Source organism: Plectropomus leopardus, chromosome 22, assembly GCF_026936395.1.
Source record: "Plectropomus leopardus strain MGB_pleo_1.0 chromosome 22, ASM2693639v1, whole genome shotgun sequence".
Taxonomy (NCBI): domain Eukaryota; kingdom Metazoa; phylum Chordata; class Actinopteri; order Perciformes; family Serranidae; genus Plectropomus; species Plectropomus leopardus.
In genome coordinates, this window is record NC_142197.1 from 18,951,197 (window position 1) to 18,976,089 (window position 24,893).

General features: G+C 40.6%; 1 protein-coding gene across 6 annotated transcripts in view; it reads right to left on the reverse strand.

Moving 5' to 3' along the window:
• The window catches only part of cald1a (caldesmon 1a), a 79,777-nt gene that overhangs the window by 40,141 nt on the left and 14,743 nt on the right, over window positions 1-24,893 (reverse strand). For 5 of the 6 annotated variants that reach the window (XR_015775467.1, XM_042511404.2, XM_042511403.2 and 2 more), the window contains exon 2: window positions 6,982-7,067. Coding sequence is in view for 5 of the 6 variants with exons in the window: in XM_042511404.2 (XP_042367338.1) it covers window positions 6,982-7,058 (77 nt within the window). In the remaining variant the exon portion in view is untranslated. Of the gene's footprint in view, window positions 1-6,981; window positions 7,068-9,036; window positions 9,177-24,893 lie in introns of those variants that run through there. The other variant, XM_042511402.2, reaches the window with a different exon arrangement.

A 24,893-nucleotide genomic window follows, 5' to 3' on the forward strand; every position in this document is an offset into this window, starting at 1 on the left:
ATCTGCAGATTTTATCATAGACGACATCTTTTCCTGTGCAGAATGATGTGCAGCCACAGTTATAAACTTCAGGTATGAGTGTCTGCCAGATGCAACAGATGCCCTTTTCCTTGGTGGCCAAGTTGAGTATGTAAGGAAAGCAACTGACTGACAGCTCATATGCACTTTACATGTGTTGAAAAAGGAAATGAAAGTCTTGTCACACATGTGCATGAACTTCCTTGGATTTTTTCGCTGCATAGTAAAGAATTCTGCTCACAAAGCAACTGTCTGCGAGGACAGCACAGACACAAAAAACATCACCATCAGCGAGCCTATTAGGGAGAAATATGTCCAAATATTTTCTTTACAGCGAAATATCTCAGAAATGTCAGTGAAAACAATTTGGGAGAAGCCCATGAGAAAAGACTTCTTCACCCCTCCTCGAGAGGAGAGGGGACGGAGAGAGAGAGAGGAAAAGAAAAGCTGCTGTGAACAGAGGGGAGGGGAGAGGAGGAAGGGATGGAGATGGAGATGGAGAGGGAGAGGGGGGAGGAAAAGAGGGTGGGGCTCTGCTTATGCTGTCAGAAATGCTGACCCATTCCCACGCTGGCCTCTCTGGATTATTTCCCTTCCTACTGCCGGCCCAAAGAACCGCAACGTACCCCGTCTGTCTCTCTTCCCCACCCTGCTCTCTGCTGGGCTGACTCCAAGAACACACAATGTAAGAATTCCCCTCAAATGCATTTTTTCGGACTCACAGATGAATGATGCAGTATAGCATGGATATAAAACATAAATGTAACAACTTGTGGGGAGTGAAAGAGTAAAATCTGCAACAACGGTATATATTATGTGGGTGGTTGGAGGTTAACCTTTTGAAACGTGAAGCAACATCATTTTTTTGTGCTGCTTTCCGATGCCTTTATAGTATTTAAACCTTTGACCCTAACACGGTTCCTACAGCTTCAGGCTTAAGATTTTTTATGACTTTTTTATTGCCACTCATAATAAAATTTAAGACCAATTTTACAACAAACAAAAGTGAAGAAGGACAAATTTGCCCAAATGTTTATTGTAAAATAGAACATGACATTTTTGTCTGGTGAATTATCTATACTAAGTGTTTAAAAAAAGCTTTTAGTTTTAGTTTAATATGGCATTTTATGGCTGGTTTTCTTGGGGATTTTGTGTTTTTCACTCTAAATGTGTGATCCCACTGCCTGGATTCTTGAGCTTAAGAAGAGGAAATTAAATTAATAAATTATTGAACAAGAAATAGATGTTGCCACTTATTTTGAGATTTTGTCATGGGGAAAATTAAAAGTCCTATTTTTCATGTCACAAAACTTTATAAGACGTTTGAAAGATTGATTTAAGACAATTTAATAACAATCAAGGCCTTATTTTTTAGATTTATGAATTCAATGCCTTTAAGACTTAAGGAACCCTGCCAAAGCAAATTGGTGTGAAATATCAGGAAAAGGTGATAAGCAACTGGGTGAGAAATGTTGCACAAATAAGTAGATTTAGAAAATAATTTTCAAATCTCTAGGGAAAAGGGAAAAGGGTTTCTTCTACTTTTTTACTAGTTTCTTGATATTTTTTTGGGTCATTCTTTTTTTGTTGCTCATTGCCTTTTTCATATGTTTTTGACAAAAAACAATCCAAATTACTCAGGTTTCAAAGTGTTAACATACGTGACTCTCCTGTCCTGTGTTTATCGCTTTATCTCTCGTCTTCCTGACAGAACCAACAGGTTTACGATGCGGCACAGGGTCATGTTTGGAGCCCATTCACCCAGGGCGGGGATTGTTTGGCATGGCTCATTCATGGAGGATGGGTGTTATTTCCTCAGCCTTTTCCTGGTCTCTCAGGGGGGAGGACGGGCCAGCACAGATGTAAAGAATGAAGAGGAGGATGGTGGGGAGAGAGAAAAGAGGAAGTGGAGCAGGAGAAGGAAGAGGAGACCTAGGAGAGGGACAAGGATTTGAAATTTAAGTAGAAGATCAAACGAGAGGAGCAAAAGGAAGAGATGAGAAAACGAATGATATGTAAGTAACAGGAGAAGCGGGAAAGAGAGGTAAGGAAGAAGAGGAGAACATGGAGGATGAAGGGTTGAAAATGAGAGTGGAAGAGGATGAGGAGAAGGATGAGGCAGGGGGAGGGTGAGAGAGAGGAAGCAGGAGAAGGAGACAGAGAGACAGTGACACCCAGGGGACCAGGGGAGAAGAGGAAGAGGATAGATGGGATGAATAAGGAATGAGAGGAGGAGATGGAGTATGACAAGAACGAGGGAAGAGGAGGAGGAGACGGAGGGAAATGTCAAAAATAGACATTTCCCAATAAGGACATCAGAGAAGAAATACAAAATAAACATTGTATGTTTAGCAAAGTCTTAAATAAGTTATATTAAACATTAAAGAAATAGTGACATTTAAAGAAGATTGATACTTCCCTCATGTCTGTACTTTAAATATGAAGCTATAGCCAAGAGATGATTATATAGCTTAGCATAAACTGAACGAAGTGCACCTCTGCCTTCTTTTGTTGTTGTTGTTGTTGAAGACTGCCTCTTTTAAAGCTTTTTTAACTGTTGCTGGCCAACCACAAAATCACCTGTCCTTAGCTTATCCACTATTTTGCTGAGAAGTAAAATCATAGATCTGTACCTGACAATGTGAATAAAAAATGAACAAGTGGAGGGCACAATGGACATTGAAATGGAGAAAAGGGATGAATGACAATGAGTACCAGCAGCTGCTCCAGGAGCTTTGCCTGGATGATGGTCAGTTCAAGGCTTATTTTAGGATAGTATAGATAAGACAGTTCGACAATCTGCTGTCAATCGTCTGCCCTAATTACAGTTGGTAATGTTAGAAAATAGTTGAGGCTACAATTTGTTAAAAGCGTCTTGAAGTTTGCCTGCGGCAACAGTGAAAATTAGCTACAATATGGCCTTAGGCTTTCCACGTAGGCACGAGAAAGGGCAGAGAGGCCCCAGAACAGAGCCGTACCACCACATTTACTGCAAATGGAAATAAAGTTTTCTTGACTAAAGTGGTCCTGACTGAAATTTATTTGTGGTAGCCAGCATAATGACATCATCTGCTGCCCCAAAACATGAAAAGTTCGGCCTGGGCTGCTTTCACTAGTCTGCAAAGACCTCCAAATTTAGAGAAAGGCCACCAAAGAAGGACCACCTAATTCACCTGATTGGACGGTGGAAAAAACACCAATGACATTAGGCTCTTTTCTGCTCTGAGCTGAAGTTTTCCAGCTCAAGGTGTTTAGGGCACTGCTGATAAAATGCGAAGCGCATTGAGTGGGAAAACGCAGTGCGCTCAGTTATGCAAAAGCAGCAAGCAAAACGCATCCCTCTCATTGTGTAAAATGTGCTCTTTCTGAGGAACTATTCTATCTAACATACAACAGTGATGACTCACCACTGCGGTCGCGCAGACTATTTATCCATGTGCGATGTGTAAATATTCTTTAAAGGACAATGAACTCTTCCAGCAGCATTTAGCAGGAAGTAAGAACGGCTCTTTTTGTAAACTGCACATATCGCTGTTACAAAAGAGGACTATTTCTAGCTGCAGCAGATACACTTTGGTTGTTGATTGACTGGGAAAATTCCACATCCATGAGCTCTCCTCAGAAAAGATAACAGACAAAAAGCATTCGAGACATTCCTGTGTGTTTCACTGAACGGAGATGCACTACAGCACTGATGAGCAGGGGAACCGAAGATCATGAGAAAGTGTGAGAAACCTCGGCAGAGCAGAAAACCATGTGTGTGTGTGTGTGTGTGAGGTTATACTGAATAGAACTAGAAGTGAATTGAAGCCCGTTGTGCACCTCTATGTCAACAATCATTTTCTTACAACTATAACTGAGGCTGATGTAAGACAGAACAGGGATGGCTTGGCTTGGAACAGGGACACACACACACACACACACACACACAAACACACACACACACACACACTTAGTTGTAGTTCACAAAAAGTGAATGGAGCTTGTCAAACCTTCATCACCTGATGCTGATCCAAACACACTAAAGGGAACGTCCGCATGGTTAACTGAATGCATGCACTCACCCACATACACACACTCACATGCACATGCATAGCACAGACGATAGGAACACACACACACACACGCACACACACACACACACACACACACGCACACACACACACACACACGCGCCCTCACACACAGACAATCTCAGTGTCCCAGCATGTAGGAAACAGCTCATAAAGACCTGGCCAGTAAACACTTATAATAGCCAGGAATTTGGCATTCTTACAACAGTTATTATATGGCCCCACACTCTCCCTGCGTCTCCCCGTCTTCTCACAGCGCGCTCAGTGATGGTTGAATGGACGCCCGCCAATGAGACGACATGTGGTTTTGACTAGTCCAACCAAGAGGGGCATGTAAATATTGATTGTTTCAATATATTGGCAGAAATGGAAACAATGTAGAGATGTAATCTTTTATCAATAACAGGAGCGGCGTGTCGCCTGCCAGCTGAAATTATTGCTGCTCGGACCAAATAAACAGGCATGAACAAACTCCCGCCGAGCTGAAAATGTAAATGTCGAAGGCGCTTACAACTCCTGCTCTTTTTCGCTCTTGCTCCATTTCTCTTTCAGTCAGTCAGTCCTCGTCTCTTCCCTCTGAAGGCTCTTCTTGGTCTACATTTTCTGCCAAATTCCTTCTTCTCCGTGTAACATAAACAGTCCAAAACTGCATAAATAATTGTAGCAGCAGGGGGTTTATGGAGGTTTGAAGCCATGAAATATAACAACAGCATTAACCTTCACTTCAATCAGCTATTTAGAGTGCGTCTGGGGAAATGAGGCATAAAAGGGTAAAAGAAGTTCAAACGACAAGATGCCAAGAGGGAGAGCGCTCCAGAATTGTTACACGAAACCAAACGTACAAGATCTTTTAAGTAAATTATACAAAATTACTCAGGTAACAAAAGCTGCAGATGAAGTAGATATGGAAGTAGGTACTGGGCATGTGCATGAGTGAATTGGTCATATTTCATTCATAATTCATTTTTTTAAGGCCGATAGCAATAATGATATCAGGGTAGGGCTGGGCGATATGCAGAAAAGTCAGATATCATGATATGTTGGCAAAATACCTCAATATTGATACTGCAAAGATTTTATAGGGTTGACTATTGGTGCTTTCACAAAATATTTATACCGTGAGATTTTGGATAAATCATCATCAGTAATGTGGATATGATGACTCAGTGGGTATAATAGAATAGCTAGAACAGTCTGATTAGTTCATGAAATGACATCACTTTCTTGTAATGCAGCCTTTAAAACCAGGAAAAGACAACACTTGCGATATAACATCCAAAATCTCCAGACAATATCTAGTCCAAAATTCTGATACCAATATAATATCAATATATTGCCTGGCCCTGTAGTTAAATAAATCTAAGGTAAATATCAGAAAGGGTTGAGCGATATGACAGTAACAAGTAACCATATCAGGCAGTGTTACGTGACGTGGGAGTTTAAACAAACTTGGTCTATATCTGCTAAATGTGTAAAGAGGCAACCGTTTGCTCATGACATATTTTAAGGCCATGTAATTGTATGTCCATTTTGTGTTTTTAGCTTAAATGAATGCAGCTTTAAAGAACTGTAATCAAGATATGTACTACCATGCACTGTTTTTTAGCTACCACCAACATACAGTATTTTTGTCTTTTCTGTACTGCAATTTCTTGTTTCTTATCAGCTGATATATATGCTGATACCACAGATCTCTGATAAGCCATTGAGCGATAATATTGGCCTTGTAGATTTATCTGGTGGCCCTATTCACATCCAAAAATAAATAAGTAGAAGACCCTTGTTGCTCTCCATTGAATATCTCAGTGGAAATAAACTTGCCGCCATGCACACAGCACACACACGCTGGCAGAAACTTTATTTTCAATGTCTGGATGAATGACTTAACCCTGAATTTTATTACCTAGTATATCTCTTTCACCATTGTGGAGGGTGTGCACTGTTCTGCAGACTTCCCTTTACACAAGGAATGCTATTTTACCCTGACCAAAGAGCCTTGTTCTTCACGAAAGTAAATGTTACTCATATATTCTTTCTGTCACAGAAAAATGATCAGAGAGACACATCTATGCATCCGCTGGTGGTCAGAACCATGTCAGCTTGTTTTTCATCAGTGATGGAGTAACAGGCTCCAATAAAACTCTTCCCAGAGAAACATCAAACAGGCGAGCGACCTTGGCCAGTATCTGCATCCACATCAACCTCATCCTTAATTGGAGGGCTGCAGCACATATGAAGAGACTTTTGTGAAAAGGCTCCATAAAATGCCTCCTTGGCACACTATGTATCAACTTCTCACAATAAAAAAAAAAAAAAACCTTTTTAATAGTTTTGATTACTGCACTTGGCGGGTGTTACCGCTCAATCAATTTGTTGAAATGAACTTTAGCTTAATCAATTCCTTCCATTGAATCAAAGGGAGTTCACAAGGCCGCGGTATCTGGGAGAGAAAATTGGAAAGCGGGAGGGAGGGCGTGATTGAACATTCCCCCTTAAAGGTCACCTCATTGCTTATCAGATTTCTTATCAAGCTTTTTTTTCCCTCCCAGTACGGGTCGAGAAGCCAATATTTGCTGAGCGATGTTTTTAAAGACCTAGAGGAGGGTCTGAGCCATTAAAGCTGGCTCCCTCCCGCTCTAACTTGGCATGAACATCAGAGGAGGTCCGCTATGCATTGACAACCCGAGCCTCATTACACAACACCGCCTGCTCCCTCAGCTTCACACAAACCTAAGTAGGAAGATGTTCAGTGACAGCTCTGTGGCTGCAAATGAACCCTTTGTGGGGGTACTGACTTTTTAAACACTCTCTGCTTTGCAAGGAAATTAGTTCGAAGATCTTGGAGTGCTAATCTGCAAACGTGAATGACAGACAACCAAATGGGTCTTACCGTTGGGCCTCCAGGCGCATCTCCTCACGCTTCTGCCTCCTCAGCTCCCGGCGCTGCTCAAAGTCCATTTCCTCCATGATTGTGCCCTGAGGGATGACATCATCCAACACAGACAGGTTCATTTAGCCAATTTCAGGAAGGCAGAGAGCAAAGGAAAACAGAAATGCATTCATTAATGTGACCTGAGAGGCCAGAAAAAAAGAGTTCACCAGTCAAACAAAGCCTTTGTTTTCTGATATCTGGTTTCAGAATACTGTATTTTAAGATGTCTATGAAATCAATGTTTTTTTAGGGACTGTATGTTGTTGTTTTTTTTGTTTGTTTAGCTACAAATAAGTTTCCTTGAGTTCTGGATGACTGGAGAAAAACTCATGATCTCCACAACAAAAAGTAAAATAAATATATTGACACCAAATGTACAGTTATCACCAAAACAAACAGCTGAAAACAAAAGTTCAGGCCAGTCTGCAAACTTCCTGTTTTTTTTTTTAATGTTGCATGTGTGTGTGTTTGTGTGTGTGCATGCGCATGTCCTTTTATCATTCTGTATCCCTCTCTAAATTTTGACATTTTTGCGAGTCTATAAACGCAGCACAGGCAGAGCTCTTCATGGGTTGTTTTTTCCTCATCAGCAGTTTTTAGAGTTTGAATTGTGGGGTGGATAACTAACCCTTCATTCCTGTCAGAGCTGATCTCATCAGATCAATATATGGAATAAGCAAACTTTTAGTCGTAGAGCAAATATACTTCACTTGATGTTCTGCTGTTCAGTCCATGCCCACACTTTGCTCTGTGCTCCAGAATTGTGTTGCAGAGAATAGCCAAACATTATGTATACATATTCCAACAGTGCTCCTCATGAACAGCCCAGCTCCAAAAGTATAAAATCAATATGGAGCGACAAATGTTCTGATTGTGGCTGGCTGCACTCATAACATTTTGACGGAGGCATTCGTCACACATGATGTGTTCAAAGATAGAAATTTGAAAACCCAATGACAACATCTGTTTTGGTTTTTTTTGTTTGTTTTTTTTGTTTCTGGCTATGATGAATGGTGCACTTTTGGTATTTTTTGAAGAAAACAAGCCTTTCAAAACCGCTGGCGGGATTTGGGATTCAGAGGATGTTTAGAATTGATACAAAATACAACCTTACAAAGTTATATGTTACTAACCATTGCCAAAGATAACAAACATAAGTCCCTCCTCCCCAGTGCATCTTATCCAGAATAACCATTTTAGCTGTTTTATGCTCCTGCTAACGCAAACGGTACATCCTGCTGCTACTGCTTCTCATTAAAAGCATTTAAGAGGCGAGACATGGGGTGGCTTTTATTGTGAAGCAGTGACAGGAAACAGAATGTCACCAATGTTATGTCAGCTCATCAAAACTGTCATTTTGGGAATGTTTTAACCGCATTGTAAACTTTTCAATGTTTCCCAGGAACAAGAATAGTTGAACTGCTGCTCAGTAAGAGTTTGATGTCGTATTTTACTCAGGATTACAACTTTAAGCACAATCCATCCTTCTACACAAAGCACTATTGAACAGAAGTGAGTAGACATATACTTGTGTGTAGAAGCCTCAGCCTTGCCTGGCTGACATCTACGCCCACAAACTTCGAAACAGAGAAAAGAAAGAAAGAAAAGCAGTGATACAAAGAGAGACTAGGGAGAAGCCAACACAGGATGTTAACTCAATCAGTTAAGAGCAACTCTCACTAAAAATACCCCCGCTAGGGTATGTGACTGGCTGTGCAGTGAGGACGGAGACCACCCAGGAGCAGCTGAGCCTCCCATCATACATCTATGATCCTGGCTAAACCACCTAACCAGCAACATCTCCTGTACACCAGAGCAGAGTAAACAGACCCGAGCTGAGCACTTGAGGGAAAAAGACAAAGGCGCATGACAGCTCACGGAATAAAAAGACCGCTGAATAAAGTCATACCTAAACACTTTATCCTCTGTGGTGATACAGTAGGAAAGTGATGAAAATAAGATGCTTTTAAGGAGAAATTTGGAGAAACAAAGGAAGTATTTGGACTGTCATACCTTGAATAAGTGTCTTTTCCTTCACACCATACCAGCTTTTCACAATGCTCTCTCAAAGCACAGATACAACGTCTAGAAACAGTCTCCCACAGTCCAGCCTCAGCTGACAGAAAAGGCAAATGCCTGCTCCCTTCCCCTCCCTGCTAGTTGTCCCTCCCTCCATCTCTCAGTGACCTCCTTCCTTCTTTCCCTCAGCCTTACCACCCCCCCCCACCCCCCCCGCCATCCTGTCTCTCCTTCTCTCCCTATCTCCACCGCTAACTTTTCCTGTATTGTTTACCTACATGTCAGAGCTTGGCTGTCCTCGGACATGACTCTGCTCTTGAGCTTGGCTTCCTGTGTCTTAAAACTTCTTTTCTTTCATCTGCAGTTGCATGCAAAGACGGACGTTTTTTATAAGTGGACATCTGTACATGAGTATGCATGGACACAAGCAAGTGGCGTTTGTGTGCATGCATTCACACTCTAATGAGTGCGCACACATGGACAGGAAACACACCGACAGGACAGATATGCTAAAAGAAACTCAGAGGGATCTTCCTAACCCCTCACGCTCCCCACTGCATCTCCTCAGCCAGTCTCCTCCCCCCTTTGAGCCCGTACAGTAAACACAGCCTTGACTCCCAGCTATTACACTGTAAAAGCCTTCGCGACTCGGACGAGAGAGAGATACTTTAAATACCGCAAAAATTCACCATCTATGTTTAGATGCACTTGTAGTGTCATTTGTGAAACGACAAGGGGTGGGGGCACTTGAATGTGGGGCTATTCATACAACCATAATTAAGACGAAATGAGAGCAATAACTAACAGCAACAAGGCCTCCAAACATCACCAGTCTAATCACATACTTCCTAGAAGCGTTGACGCTGAGGGAGACAAAGTTATTAGTAATGCAAGCACGGGTGCGTATAAATTTGGAGTTATTGTTGCAAATAATGCGTGATTTATGGAGCTGAGAAGACTGTGCTTTGTGCGAAAATGAGTTATAGATCATTTGCCGTTTACAAGGTGAATTAGAATAAAAGTAGGTTTGTCAACAAAATGATCACAAAGTGCACCATATATACAAAACTTAACATGAATAGTAAACCTGAGATAATTATACTTTTCAAGCTGATATATGATGTATGAATAGGGCTGTTGAGTGAAAGCGAGAGTGAATGCAGCACAGTCACATTGTCTCGTCTCCGCATGGGAGAAACACCAGGCACAGGGGCAGAAGAGGAAGCCTGTGGCTTGCAGACAAGGTCCTCAGTAAGACGTAGAAATGTGTATATCACTGAAGGGACCACCCACACTTTGCAAAAGCCAACACAGAGGCAGAGGAAGACAGCATTCCATAAAGTTGAGCAACCTGAAGTCCAAGTTTGTGACATTGTCAGACTTTTTTTTTACATGTTCCTGTCTTAGCCTGTCCACTGTAAAATATCTTCCTTCCTCTACTGTCCATTTATTCCACCATTTATCTCTAAAACCAGCATCCATCCGACCCTCCCCTCTTATTCCGTCTCTTTCTTCTTCCCTCCTCCCCCTCTTTCTCTTCCACTGTCTGCCCAAACCTTCTACAATGGTTATAATGACACATTTACCAGTCAAATTACTACCTGTCGAGACTGCCAGACCCTGGCACAGAACCCAGTGTCTAAGTGCCAGCCTCTTAAAAAAGCCTTAAAAGCCAAGTTGATATTATCCCGACAGCCAGTGGGATTGCACCACCTTATAATGCCTCTCCATATTCTCACGAATAATTAAAAGCACCCAAACAATTGGCCCCTAACGGCCAAAAGAGACACAAAGTAGATCAACAGTCTGGGCGTAAGACTGAACAGTAAGTGTGGGCCAGCAGCACATCTATTTTTGGCTTTGCTGAAATGTTCCTCATGCTGGAGTAGCATTCTGTGAGAAGAGAAGACTGCAGCTTTTTGGTCCGATTTGTTAGTCTGATACTATCCCCTCACAACCTTTAGACAAACACATTAATCTCCACATTATGGCTATGGAGCTATGCGAGGAATGCTCCTATTTAGCCTCTGATTTTAGCAGAGGGGACTTGAAAGAGCCTCAAAATTACTCATTCACATGCCAGTTACAGACAACTCCTCCTTTTGAATCTTTTTTGGGTGCACAGACTGTTATGGTTGTTGAATAAAGGGAAGTAATGTGAAGATAAACAAGTAAAAACTAGCTTGGCACAAGTTATGTGCTCGCCAGCTGTGTGGTTGGCAGAAAAAGAAACAATGGTGACTTGTTGAAGCTGGTGGTTACGAGACTTAGTCAACAGTCACGTACGGTTTTCGTTTTACATAAAAAATAAAAATAAAAATAACCCCAAACACCTGCTAAATCAAACATGTTGGAACATGACGCCTTAATAATAAAAACAAAGATTTTACTATCGACAAGCAACATAATCCCACAGGAAAGCTAAGTGCTGACAGTTTTAACAGAACAACTCTAAGAGCCTTTATGCTGGCAGCTCTGTGAAGCTTTGCCTGTAAGATACATTTTAACACCATCAAGCTAATATGCTCAAAACAACAATGCTAATGTTCTCACAATAAGAATGCTGACATGCTTATGTTTTGCTTAGGTCTATAGTCTATTGTTTCCTTTAGGATGTTAGCCCATTTGCCATTAGAGTGCAGCAGGAATGAGTCCTAAAACCCAAATACAGCTTTGGAGGCGGGACCACATTCATTTCTATGAAAGCTGCTCAGTGGTGCATGAAACCAGAAAACTTCAACAACTATGTATGAAATTATGTGGATGATCAGCGCTGCTTATGTATCATTGGGCCCATAGAGCAAGCACACTTGGGACTTCCATCTGCTGAGCTAGCTACCTCCAGTTTAGTGCTACACTAACTTAAATGGGCATAAAATGATTTAATCATGCATCTTTTCTAGACCTTACTTTTATCGGACTTAATGGATCAAATCCTGGTTGTGTGTCATATTGCAAGTGTTGTAATGCAAAAAAACGTATATGCGTTTACAGATGACTCTTGCCCCATGTTAGGATTTGGATTTTGAGTTGTAATTCCACTGTTTGGCCACTATAGAAATTGGCTTCAACAGCACACTACCTTTGGAAGTAAAATGCACAAATGAGTTAGCATTTTTTAAACTGCCTGTTTCCTTGTCTCAGTGTCAATGTTTTTTGAATGGTTGTTTTGTGTAGATGCCTTAAATGAGGTTATCAAAATCCAATTGAAAAATCCCACTGGCTTTCTGTTGAGGGAGCCATGCAGGGTGGTGCTAACTTCCAGGATGGCCAAAAAAACCTGCAACCCCTACAGGACTATTTTAGCACTATAAAAGTCCAACTAGGGCTAATGGGATTGTCATTAGTTTTCTAGGTAACCACACCACAGTCTGCAGTTAGGCTACTATATTTCTCCATATAGGTCTCCCCCTAAAAAAATGAATCGAGCATTATTACCAAGCCTGAATTTACCAGGTAAGGAGTTAAAGCAAAGACTGTCATGTCACACATAGGCTTCTGCTGCTCTCCTCTTGGCCTCCAGAGGACTACACTCTGTAGAGAGTGGAGCTTAGAGGAGGACTTATATGGAGTCCCAGCTGTGCAGGTGTCCAGGTGAACAGAGGTATTCCAGTAATCTGGAATGTGAAGGTAACACTGACGCACAGCCTGGCCTCTCTAGTCTTTGGATCAATGAAAGAAAATATTTTGTTCACCTGTGAGTGGTTGGTATGTTGCAAACTCCTGAACCACTTCTACTCTTTCACCAGCCACATGACATTCGGTTTATCAGAAATAATATGAACTACCTTGGAGATGAGATGACACATGAGATCCAAAACTTTTGGAGAAATATGCTCCGACTATTGTAAAATGATATGCAATCATGTAAAAAAAAAACATAATGTCAAATGTTATTGAGATAATAATAAATAGGCGAAATATCATGGGATATGAGGGAGAATATGGCCCCTTAACTGTGAAAAGAGAGCAGCAGGATTTCAGTATTTTGACATTGGCTGTCTTCACTTATCAACATTTAGTCAGCCAGACTAAAAAGTTAGGGTTTCCAGTCAAAAGTTGACAACAATACAATCATCTCCTCATTCTGACCAATTTTAGGCTTTTATTGTGACAGTCACTCTTCACTTGTTTGACGCATGTGAGTCACCTCTTTTACAACAGAAATGATTGCAGAACTGACTGGGAACCTTCATCAATAAAACCCGGAAACCTGTTTTCAGCACCTCCGGTTTCCTCGTCTCTAATTTAATAGGTTTTTAGAATGAGTTTTTGGTTAGAAGCCTGCAAAAAAGTCTGTTGTTAACACTAGCTTAAGAGACTTTCATGTTTTGTTCTAGGACATAAAATGTTGGTAAATACCCCACTCATGAACTTTGAAATGTGTCTTAGAAACTTTAACTGAATGTGTCTTAAAAAAATGGCTGCAAACAAGTGGCTAAATGAGAACACAGAGTGTTATCAAGCCAAACTATGCCAAACATGGTTTTATATCCTCATTGACGTGGCGAAGCAACTGTAATGTAGTTCTTTTATAGCATTACATTTGCTTTTTACTTCCAGCAATTATATTTACGCTTCAAAAATTCTGAAAATGGTGTTCATTTATGAAGAATATCTTGAGGAATATCTTGCTGTTCTTAAACATTAGTTTACCACAGAGCTTTTTTTTTCTGCAATGATACAATATCCACTGGAAAAATCCCATGGGTTTTTTACCAACGGAAAGAGGATTTTAATTTACAGGTTGACCTACAGAAACACATCCCTGGGTCACTTTAGTCTTTGTTATTTGATAACCAATATATTAGCCATGTATTGGCCAGCCCTACCAAAAACCGACCTTTAAAGTTGGGTTCAGTTTGTCTCACTAAAGAACAGCCGTGCTGCACATTCTCCCTCCCACCGACCGAAAGGTGTAGTATTGCACTAAAGCACATCATTAAAGAACACATACTGGGAGAAACTTTTCAAGTGTGAGTACGTAGGAGTTAATGGACACTTTGGGAATTTAACCACTGACACTGACTCCTCCATTTGCATGTAGCTATAGGACAACTAACTGTAAATTGTACATTTATGGGTGTATTGGAAGCTTATTTGACAGGATGTGAACACATTTAGACTAAAACGAGAGAGGCAGAGGTCTATTGGTTCAGTCTAAGCTAAGACATATTGGTAAGTATTTTGGCAAAGTAAAATGATTGCTTTATGATTGTTTTATCACACAGATAAAGCTTCTGCAGTAAAACAGAAAGGAAGAGAGAAATAAAGAGAGAGAGATACTGCATGCCTGTAGGTAGCGCACACTAACAGCTGTTTTGGCTGAGGCTCTGGGGACAGTTTGAGTTGGGTAAACCTAACGTTTTCTGCAGGGGTAAGGAGTCTCATGAGATTACCCTGACAGGGCGGTTAAAATATGTTCAGCCAGTGTGTGAGGGTGTGTGCATCCCGATAAACAGTATTTAACAAACAGGATTTACATTTATGAATGTGCTTTGTGTCTATTTATGTAAATAGAAAATGTGCAGAGGAAGTGCATATGAGAGATTGCATGCCTCTTTTGCACGTCTACTCTAAATGAGTGTGAGAATGTAAGTGTATGTTTTTACAAGTGTAATACTGAAAATACGTATGGCCACTGCTAGTACAGTATGTGTGTGTTTATGGTACGGTAAAATGTGTGTACATGTGTGAAATCCATCACCACCTACAGAGCTGTGTTTGGAAAGCTGGCCCTGTGGTTGTGGTTCTCTGCGCTATGTGTCTCCACTCACACGTCCTGGCCTCGACAGCATTAACACGTTTACAGTCCCAGGATGCAGAGCGGCTGTGGATGAGCATTCATAAATTCGCTGGAAGTTTTTTGGCGCAACGAGGCCAAGAATTTCTCTCTTTCTTTCCATCTCCGCTCGTCCATCTCTCAGCTTCATCTGTCATCTAGAATTTCTTTCACTGCTTGCATTTTAGAGCCTGACCAATACATTGGTGGGCTCGTATTACTGACTGATACTTTGCATTGGTGGCGCTGTCACTTTATATCTATAGTCTCTTTTATAAAGGATGGTTAAATATTCAATCTGTAATGATCTTTTCAAACACACACAATGTGCAAGCACAACGGGCTGTATTCCAGCAAAAAGTTTGTCCATCTGACTCTCTGCAGTAAACCAGGCCATTGTTGCTTTTTTTGCCAACACAAAGGCAAACGTGAGCGTATAATAATGACACAATGTCCGTCAGGAGAAATGTTGAATTAAAGGTGACCACCAAATATGGCAATAAAGTGGTTAAAGATAAGGCTGTTTGTTGATGTTGTAGTCTTGCACAACCAGACCTACAGTATCCTCACAGCACTGTGTAAGCACTTGAGAAAGGTCTGGATTCACTATATCTGCGAAATCATGTCAGCTTACTATACTATCTTCTCACTCAAGTAAGGCAGCCGAGGCCATGTTACAGAAGGGAAGTAACATAGTTGAGGTTTTAAGGTATGTGGGAGGTAATTAAATCATTTTGAAGAAACTGAAATACTATGTATTATTTCTAATTTGTATTGTAAAACAAAAAATCACATCTCTAGGTTGCAGGTAACAAAAATTGCAGCACAGAAATGCAAAAGATTTGTGTGCCGTAACATATAGACTGCATTTATTTGATGTTTATTGTAGCTTTATTGAGTGTGTTTCTACTTTTTATATCATAAATATATTTTATGTTGTGTATGTTTTATGTTTAAGGTCATTGTTGATACTACTTGATACCAACTTAACTTCGAGTTTTAGTCATATATTAGGTGTTAGTGCTAATTTTGTCAGGTTAATTTTACTTCAGTAGGCCAACTATCTCTTAAACCACATTTAAAGAATCCTTAAAAATAATGTTTGTGTCTTTTGTGTTTGCATTGTTAATGGGTTTTTTTTTTACTCTCAGATATTAATATTGGCTTATATCAAAAATTCATAATCAGTCGCCTGTTCTGTCTTTGCTAGACAGTTTTATGTTCTTTTACTCTCACTCTTTTCTCACTGTCTCTATCTCCTCTTGGACGGCGATGCAGCAGTCTAGCCAACAGCTGCAGACTATGTGTTCAGCTACAATATGAGGACACTCAGGGTTCGTTGGCTATGAATTAAGTTTACATTTGGTTTAATTTTATAGGATTTACTCATGTCCGAGCAGCCAAGTTTCTTTCTGTATTTGTCTGTGTCTGCACTTTGTGCCACAGAGTGAATATCAACCGCAATAGTGTCTGTTGTCAAAGCTGAGGTCTTCAGCTGCGACTATATATTCTAGACAACATATGAGGTGGCCAACTGCATCAGACCTCAGCTCAATCTCAATACCATCTGCTTTCCACTCACACTCTATCTCCTCCAAGACAAATTTTTGAAAGTGTGGCTTCGGCTCGAATGAGGAAAAATTTCACTGAGCATGAGCATACGGTATTCATAGACTAACCTGAGAAGCTAATGCCGCTGTGGCAAGTGAAATGCTGCAGAATAAAATGCTGATGGTTTTGAGGGTAGGGGGCAAGAAATGGGCTGAATGCCTCAGATGTTTTGTCATCAGTGACTTCAGATGTGCAGATCAGACACAATCCTCCCTCAAATCGCAATCTCCTCTGTGCTGACTGCAGCTCTCGGGTACAAGACAAACCAGGGAGGGGAAATTTCACATCGGTGTAGGGAAAAGACCTGAAGGTTAAAGATGTAAAGTTTCCATTCGGTGGAGAAAAAGGAGACTCCTGCATTCCCAGACAATGGTTCACATTCTGAAACACCTCTCTGTGTCCTGTGAATCATACACACTGAGACAGACTGACTGAGGTTATCTGTTCACTCACACAGCCAAGAAAATCTCAATGGAATACCTTGAATGTATTATATTTTACAGAGTGGTAGCAGGCTAAACTGCGCACTGCTGGAATTAACCAACCAATGAATTCATTAATTCATGACTAAATAAGCAACAATCAAAGAAAACAATTTTTACTTTCCGAGTAGTACTTTAATTTAACACTCAAAAACTAAGCTAATTTGCTTGAGATCAGCTGTCAAAATATGCAACATCACTTTTTTCAAGCCAAGTCCTTCACACTCCAAATTTACAGGGGCCAAAAAGGGCAAACTTGCTGCAATAGCCTGAAATATGTCAGGAGAAATGTGCTGCAGCTTCAGAATCGCTGCCAATTCAAAAACACATTAAAGTCCAAGACAAAAACAGCAAAGGAAACATAATGCAAAAAAAAGGAAAAAAAAGTGCAGTATTAATTACGCTGCAAATACAGAAACATGAAAAAAGAAAGAAAACAAGTGCAACTGAAAAACGCTGCATATCCTGTCAACACAACGGAAGTTCTCCCAGCCTCTCGGTGGGGTGGTAAGTGGAGCAACTTGATTTTTGACCCGAGAGAGAGAGACCAGACAAGAGAGTATGTTTGTTTTAGAAATAAGAAGAGGAGTGAAATGGCGACATAAAAAGGTATATTCTTTTTTACATTTGTCCATAGTCATTTCCAATTTGTAAAAGAACAACAGCAACATATACCTGTTGCTGACTTTTGGATTTTTGTATGTATTTTTGAATGGGCATCATTTCAAAGCTGCAGCAGATTTTCCCTGTTGGAAATGTTCTGGGCCTTTGTAGTGCTTTGGACCTTGCCGGCCACCGTACGAACCAATGAGAAAAGCAAAGACAAAACACACAAATAAAGAAATCTCTTTTGAAACAACCGATACTATTTAAACGTTAGCAAACAATTTCATGTTCATGTAGTAAACTGAGAAAATAGGTTTTCAGGGGATAACTTGGGTCTTATTTTTTCCATTTATCCTCATACAGAGTTTCATATGACCAAAATGCACACACATATGTTCTTATGATATCCTACAAATTAGCACATTGCGAGTGACGTTAGGTCCTTAAAGAAAAGTTACGAAGTTACGAAGTCAGGAAAGTTATGTTCTCTTATAATAACATGGGATATGTCCAAAATTTGGTGCATTACTTTTTGTAGGACAACGTACTAGCAGTACAGGAAAACAGTGTTTTTGGCCATCACTGATGTTGGAAAAAGATTTCACTCACCGAGTTAAATGCAGAGTTGAGGTGTTACTTCTTTTAGTCTCTTTAAAATCCAATTCCTGTTTCAACTTTAACCCCCCTGTACTTGCTGTAGATGTGCACTCACAGTTTTCCTTTACAACAAGAGATTATTAGCAACATATTGGCCGCACTTTCATTTTTGCCTCCAAATAAAATGGCTTAGATAATGTGACTTTCTTGCTATTATTACAACCAGTCTGATCAGAATTCTTGTGTTTCTTGCACTACCGGGCTTTGTTGTAGTGATGGCTCCATGTTCCCAGATCCTAATAATTACTTATCAAAGCCAATAAAAATGAACAAAACTACAAAACATAATACCATAAAAACTGTAATCATCCTTTAAAGTGCTGTGTAAGTCAGCTCTTACCCTAATGATGACTTACTTCTCAAAGAGCCTGTTGTGATATGCTCAGGATAGTACACAGCATTTGTTTCAATTATCTTTTAAACTGACACATCCTTTTTGGAAAGGAAGCTGTAGTTTGATACTTTCTAAACTCTTGTGATGCCCTGATTTAAACAAATTACTCTCTATGTAGCATTCTTCGATTCTGTGTTTTATTTTCCACTGTCAGTCAGATAACCTCACTAAACTTTGAGCACACTGTCGTATATATTTAGACTATGACTCACTGTTCTTTTATCATTTTCTCCTCTCGCGGTCCCACACATGGATGGGAGTTTTGTGCCGCTCATCACACTTTAGGGCTGCATCAGATCTGAAGGTATTATGACCTTTTCCCTTCTGTTGAGCGACAGCTGAAAACACCTGCGCTTCACCAGCCAGCGTCCCCCTTCAGGTTGAGGGTGTGTTTATGTGTCTTTAAACCTCACGCCTGAAGCTAAGTCATACTTAAATTGCAGTAAAAACATTACCCCAACATGCCATATCCATCATCTGGATCTAGCCGCTTTTCGACAGCAGGTTTTAGCACACAGATGCTGCGTTTAAACTGCAAACATATAAGCTTTATACTCATTTTTGAAGGGATTTAACTGAATCCAGCTTCAGCTGGTTTCCAAATCTAACTTGAAGCTATAAAAAGTTAACCACTGAAATGAGATGATAAATTCTTATTTGTCAGCCGCTGATCCAATTTAACAAATTAAATAGCTGCCCAACTGATGTAGCAGTTGGCCAAAAAAGAAGGGTTATAAAACACTGTCTTACTTTTAAATGTTGGTTTTAAGAGGGACATTTGCATTAGAAGTTGCATTCTTGCTGCCCAAATCATAAATAAAACTGTAAAAAGGCAGCTTCTTTGTGAAACAGCAACAAGAGCCAGCACAATTCCTCTCCAGTCTTTGACTTTTAAAAGGCTTGTGTCTCTTTTAAAAGTGCACTTTCAGATGCTGCACCCACAATCAGGCAGAATTGGAGAAAAAGCATTCCAAAAAGTACAAATCCCACACAAAATAGGGATGTTTGTACGGCATCAAAAGGCTACTGCTCCCTGGCCGTGCTCCATATGACCAAATATGGAAAGAAAAAATGCTGCCTTTTCCCGTAACCAAACTGGGAAAAAGAAAAAAAAAAAAGGGAAGGTTTTCTTGCATGCTGTGTGCACAGTGAGATAGAGCTCTCACACTCACTACACAGTGGCCACAGAGTTGGCTCCCTCTCAAAACAGCATGACTGATGGTGATGTTGGACCTGCCATGACATCTCAGCGAACACTGTCGGGCACACACACAAACACTCACACCTGCACGACTAAGGAGTCATGAAAGAGAGGCACACCGATCCTTTCACTACGCTGACATTTCATTTTTAAACACACACAAAAGCTTTCTTCACTCGCACATATGAGCTCTATGCCGGAGTCTCAGCAGTGCACTTTGAATCGGAGCCCCCTGGAAGGGAACATTCCTCTTGGTGAAAAAGCAGCCGTCTCAAACGCCACAGTCCTCTGCTTAACTTAGAAACGGTTTGTTTATCTGCCCCCCCTCCCTCGCTATACGGAGCGGCTGACATTCTCCTGCCACTGCCGCACTGCAAAAAAATGTCTATGTGGGTATGTCATTCCACAAAAACTTATCAAATTATCTTGGACATTTTTTGGAGCGTGTGTGAACTGCCAGCAATGAAGAAAAACTGCTGGGAGACGAAAATAAAAAAGTCTGAACTCAGCACAGAACAAAGCAGTAAATTTTTTTTTTTACAAAACCAGCATAACAAGTCAGTGAATGTTTGTGTGCCATTTTAAAGTAATAATTCAACATTTTCGGAAACGTGTTCTTGATGAAAGTTAAACAAAAAGATTGATGCCGCTCTCATTCCTGTACGCAGAATATGAAATTAAAGCTAGTTTAGCTTGCATAAAGATTGAAACTGGTGGGAAACAGCTAGCCTGGCTCTGTCTGACTGCTTAATCGATACAAAAACTGAAATATAATAACAACTTTTCTTAAAGGTTCTGTATGGGACATTCAGAGCATTACCATTAACAGCAAACCACTATTTTCTTTGTAATGATATACTGGAGTAATGATGTCTTGAGCAGAGAATAAACTCACGCTACCTCTGCGTGTTTAAGTCTGAGCTTCACTGTTGCATGCAAAACTCTACTAAATGTATGTATCCCACTGGCTAACTCATCTCCATGGCTTTGCACTTTGCTCAGCTGGCCTTGCATTTAGAACGTTATCATTACAGAAGCATTGCGCCCTGACATCAGTTTCAGCCCAGTGAACACTGTTAGCTCTGTCAGCACTGTTGCTGTTGTTTAGTGTTGTTTATGGAGTTAGCACCATTAGCTGCTAGCTGCGCCACCTCTATGTTAATTTGTGTCCAGACAACTAATATGCTCTGAATTTTACATACAGACCCTGATACAACCTACATTTCCACATCTACACACAAGACACCACTTCAAGATATGCTTGGTGACATAGAACCGCCTGTATTATTATTATTTTTTTTAAAAGAATAGCCTTTTTACGCCCTCAAAGGAAGAGATAGCCATAGCTAGAAATTCAAGACTAGCCAAGAGCCTGTATGCTAGAATTACACTAAAGCTAAGCTAGCATTAGCTTAGCTTAGCTTAAAGACTGTAAGCAGGGGGAAACCGCTAGCCTGGCTCTGTCAAAGGGTATAAAACACCACCTAACATTTACTTAATCTATTTACTTTATACATAAAACAAAATTAAAAGTTACGGTTTTATGCAGTTTGTTTCTCCCTGCTACCACTCTTTATGCTAAAGTAAGATGATTAGCTTACTTAAATTGAAATAACTGTAGCTGCATCTCCCTAAAGTGATAGACAAAGAGTTTTACTAGCATCATGATATTGTGTTGAATTTAATAAACTACTGAAATATCTCCTAAAAAAAGAGAGAAAAAAAAATCATTACTCTTTAAAAATGAACATCTTTTGTGTTGCTGCCCAGAAATGAACCGGGGAGAACAAAGTGATAAACAAACCATTCCAGCTCTTTCTTCTCCTGTTTGCTCAGGATCCAAGCAGTTTTAGTTTTCAGCACTGCAGCCCTCTTATGTAAGCAACCCCTTAAAAAAATACATCAAATATTCTGGTGCAAATATCCAGAATGTAAATAATCTCAATAAATATGCACCCCTGCACTTGACATGTGATATTAACAGCCATGTTGTGTAATTCCACAAGGACATTACAGTAAAGCCTTCATGTTTTTGTCACTCATGACCAAATGCTACGTCAGAACATACATGCTTTAAAAGGGGCCAAAGCATGAAACCCACGCGATACCAGTATCAAACAAACCAGGACTAATGAATAAATACATGCAATTTTTCCACATCATTTTCCTGTCATAACAAAACAGAGTTATGATGAATACACAAGGACAACATCATCGAGTCTCTCAGTACCTCAGGGCGCACTGCGACTTTTAAGTCTATTAAATGGGATTGTAAATAAATAATGACAGACAGATGCTGAGTGAAGCCAAAGACAAAGGAGGTGATAGTAATCTCAATGCACTGAAGAAAAAAAATTTCTTAACAGGTCATTTAATGTTCTTGGAAAGCTCTTGCACCGTTGGCAGAGTTTTCTCATTTACAGCAACGCAGACAAGAACATGTGACTTGTCGTGACTCCATTCTTCATCCTTCTCTCGTGTCCATTTCCAAAGGAAAAGCAGCCTCCTCTTGTTCCTTTAGGACAGCCCGTCTTGACACCTGCCTTCTGTCAGAGTAAATGAGGCCCGGGCAGGAGTCTGTGTCTCCTCAACAGGACATTAATCTGCTACTAGTGAGCTGACCAGGGAGACTAGTGGAACCAGAGTGCTGATATATGGTGGTTTTTAGCCTAAGCACTGCTACTGCCGACACTGCAGCTACAGAACGGTTTATCCAGCTGATGGCAATAAAGCAGAGTGGAACGGAAAAGGAAAAAAACAGGAGAGAACGGAGCAGAGATGACCTCTTGTGTGCTTAAAATCTTTGATTTCTTTCAGATTTGTGAGCAAAAGTCCTACCAGAAACTGAAAGATCACAGTTTCAATCAGTGCAACAAAGCCAGCATGTCTGGCTATAAGGCCCCCAGGCTGGATCCTGAACTTGTACTTTTTTTAATAAGTATAAGTCACTTGGGATATGCACCGAAGCTGAATGACTAAAATGTAAAAGTAGACGTGATTAGCATGATCCACAGCAGCCCACAGCCTCTGGTACACGGGCAATAACATGACATGCTGGAAACATTAAGTGGAACATAAAAATGTATTTCTCATAAAGCTTGAGAGGTTCCTGATGTGTTTCTCTAAGGCAAAGAAAATGGATCTGCTGAACATTTGTGACATGCCTCCTATAAAAGCCACGTTTCTGTCGTGGTGGACGTGTGGCTCTGTGAGGCCAGAGAGAAATTACACCTTGGTGAAAGAGGGAGAGAAAACTGGAGGGGTGAAAAAAATATATAAACGGCAGAGTGATTTATGTGGCTGGCTCAAACCACACTAAGAGAGGACGTCTTCCCCATCATACCTTACATGGAAACATACATGAGGTTAGAGTGAGGCTAAGAAGCATGATGCAATGCCCCCACATACTGAGAGCCTGCTGAAGATATGACAGCCGAGAGCAAACCCTGACACAAGTTTGCCTTTTTTGCGCACGCATCACAGGAGAACACAAAGAAAATCACTTTTGCAGACGACATATTTAGTTAAATCTCTCCAAAATGTCATAAATCTTTATCTCTCTTGCCTTGTTTTAACACACAAGTCAGTAAATCACGGCAGCGGAATGCCAATTTTTTTGAAGTGTGCTGCGAGGCTTTTCAAGGGTATTACATGACAAGGTATTTTTCAAAATAAAGGGGCTGCATTCCTGGGGAGAGATAGGAGGAGATTAAGGAGCGGGCAGGGTTGTGGGTGGGGTGGCGGGCGAGCAAGATGACCTGACCAAGAGGGTCTATTACTCACGGTGGATGTGAAGAGGTGTAGTGATCCCCTGACGGTGCTTTATGTTAAGTCTTACGGGTAGAAATGAGAGGTTTTCTTTAGGGAACGCACAGACAAGACACTTGAAAAATACACGCAAGTCAGAAAAAGGAATGATAATAGACAGCCTTTCAGCGCAGACAGCCGGGGATGTTTTGTTTCAATCCTATGATTCTCTCTCTTTCTCTCTCTGGGTATTCATGCGGCCCTGACATGCTCTCAGAGAGTTGATGCGGGGCCAAGCCATTTAATGGTGGATGTGCTGGGACTCTTCAGCCAGGTGTGGAAAGTAGAAGATGTCTCTAATCAGTATACTCAGCAGACAGTTGATAAATGGGCTTCAGTAGCCAGGATGGTGACAGAGATTTTTTTTTCTTTTTGTTATGGAAAGAATCAGTAAATTGGCACATCACGATACCAGAAATTTAGTTGTCAATACCAGTACCACTGAAATTCCATTATTCTCAATACCCAATTTGATACCACAACACAAAACAAAAACATAAATCTCATGTTCTTGAACATACACTCCTTCAATATTTTTGTTAATCCCCAATAATCCGCCTGACACGCAAAGAACAAGTCCCTGAGGGTTCATGAGAGTTTGTGGGCAACAAAAAATACATTAATATATAGCCTACAGTATATGAACATCTCTCTCCTTCATTGTTGCTGTTTAGCACTTGTTCATGTAAGATGTGATGGTTGGTCTTTGTGGTAGGCCAAGGTCCCTCACATTCATCTATTTTTGGCAGCCCGCCACGATTAAAGCACCTACCACCACAGATGAATTTTCTATTTTTGGGGCTTGACTGTTCATTAGGAGCGCATTGAAAAATATATACAATATGAATATTAATTGCTCCACACTCTCGGAGCACAGAGCGTACTCTAGGCACAGACGGAGCAGAAAAATGTTAGACGCATTGCAAGTGAAACTTGAACCATGGATCCTGCAGGGTCAAAAAGTTTGCATTGACTCACAGCAGCTGCTTTTCTCATCTATTGGTCTGATCAGCTCTGAACAGATCGACACATCAATTATCCACCACGAGTCATAAACTGCTGCTGACAAAAAAAGCGAACTCACTGAGAGTTGCGCCTGCAGTGCGTTTACAGACTCGCAAAATCTGCATTTACGTCCATCACTGTTAGGCTACTATTAACCTTCTTCAAACAGTTTTTCAAATGAGTTATGAATATCCATAAGCCTATGTTTAAGCATTAATTGATCAGCTAGCTAAGCAGACAGAGAACAACATCAACTTTTATCTGGAGTCATGCAAACGTAACTACAATATTTACTCTTCTTTTGGC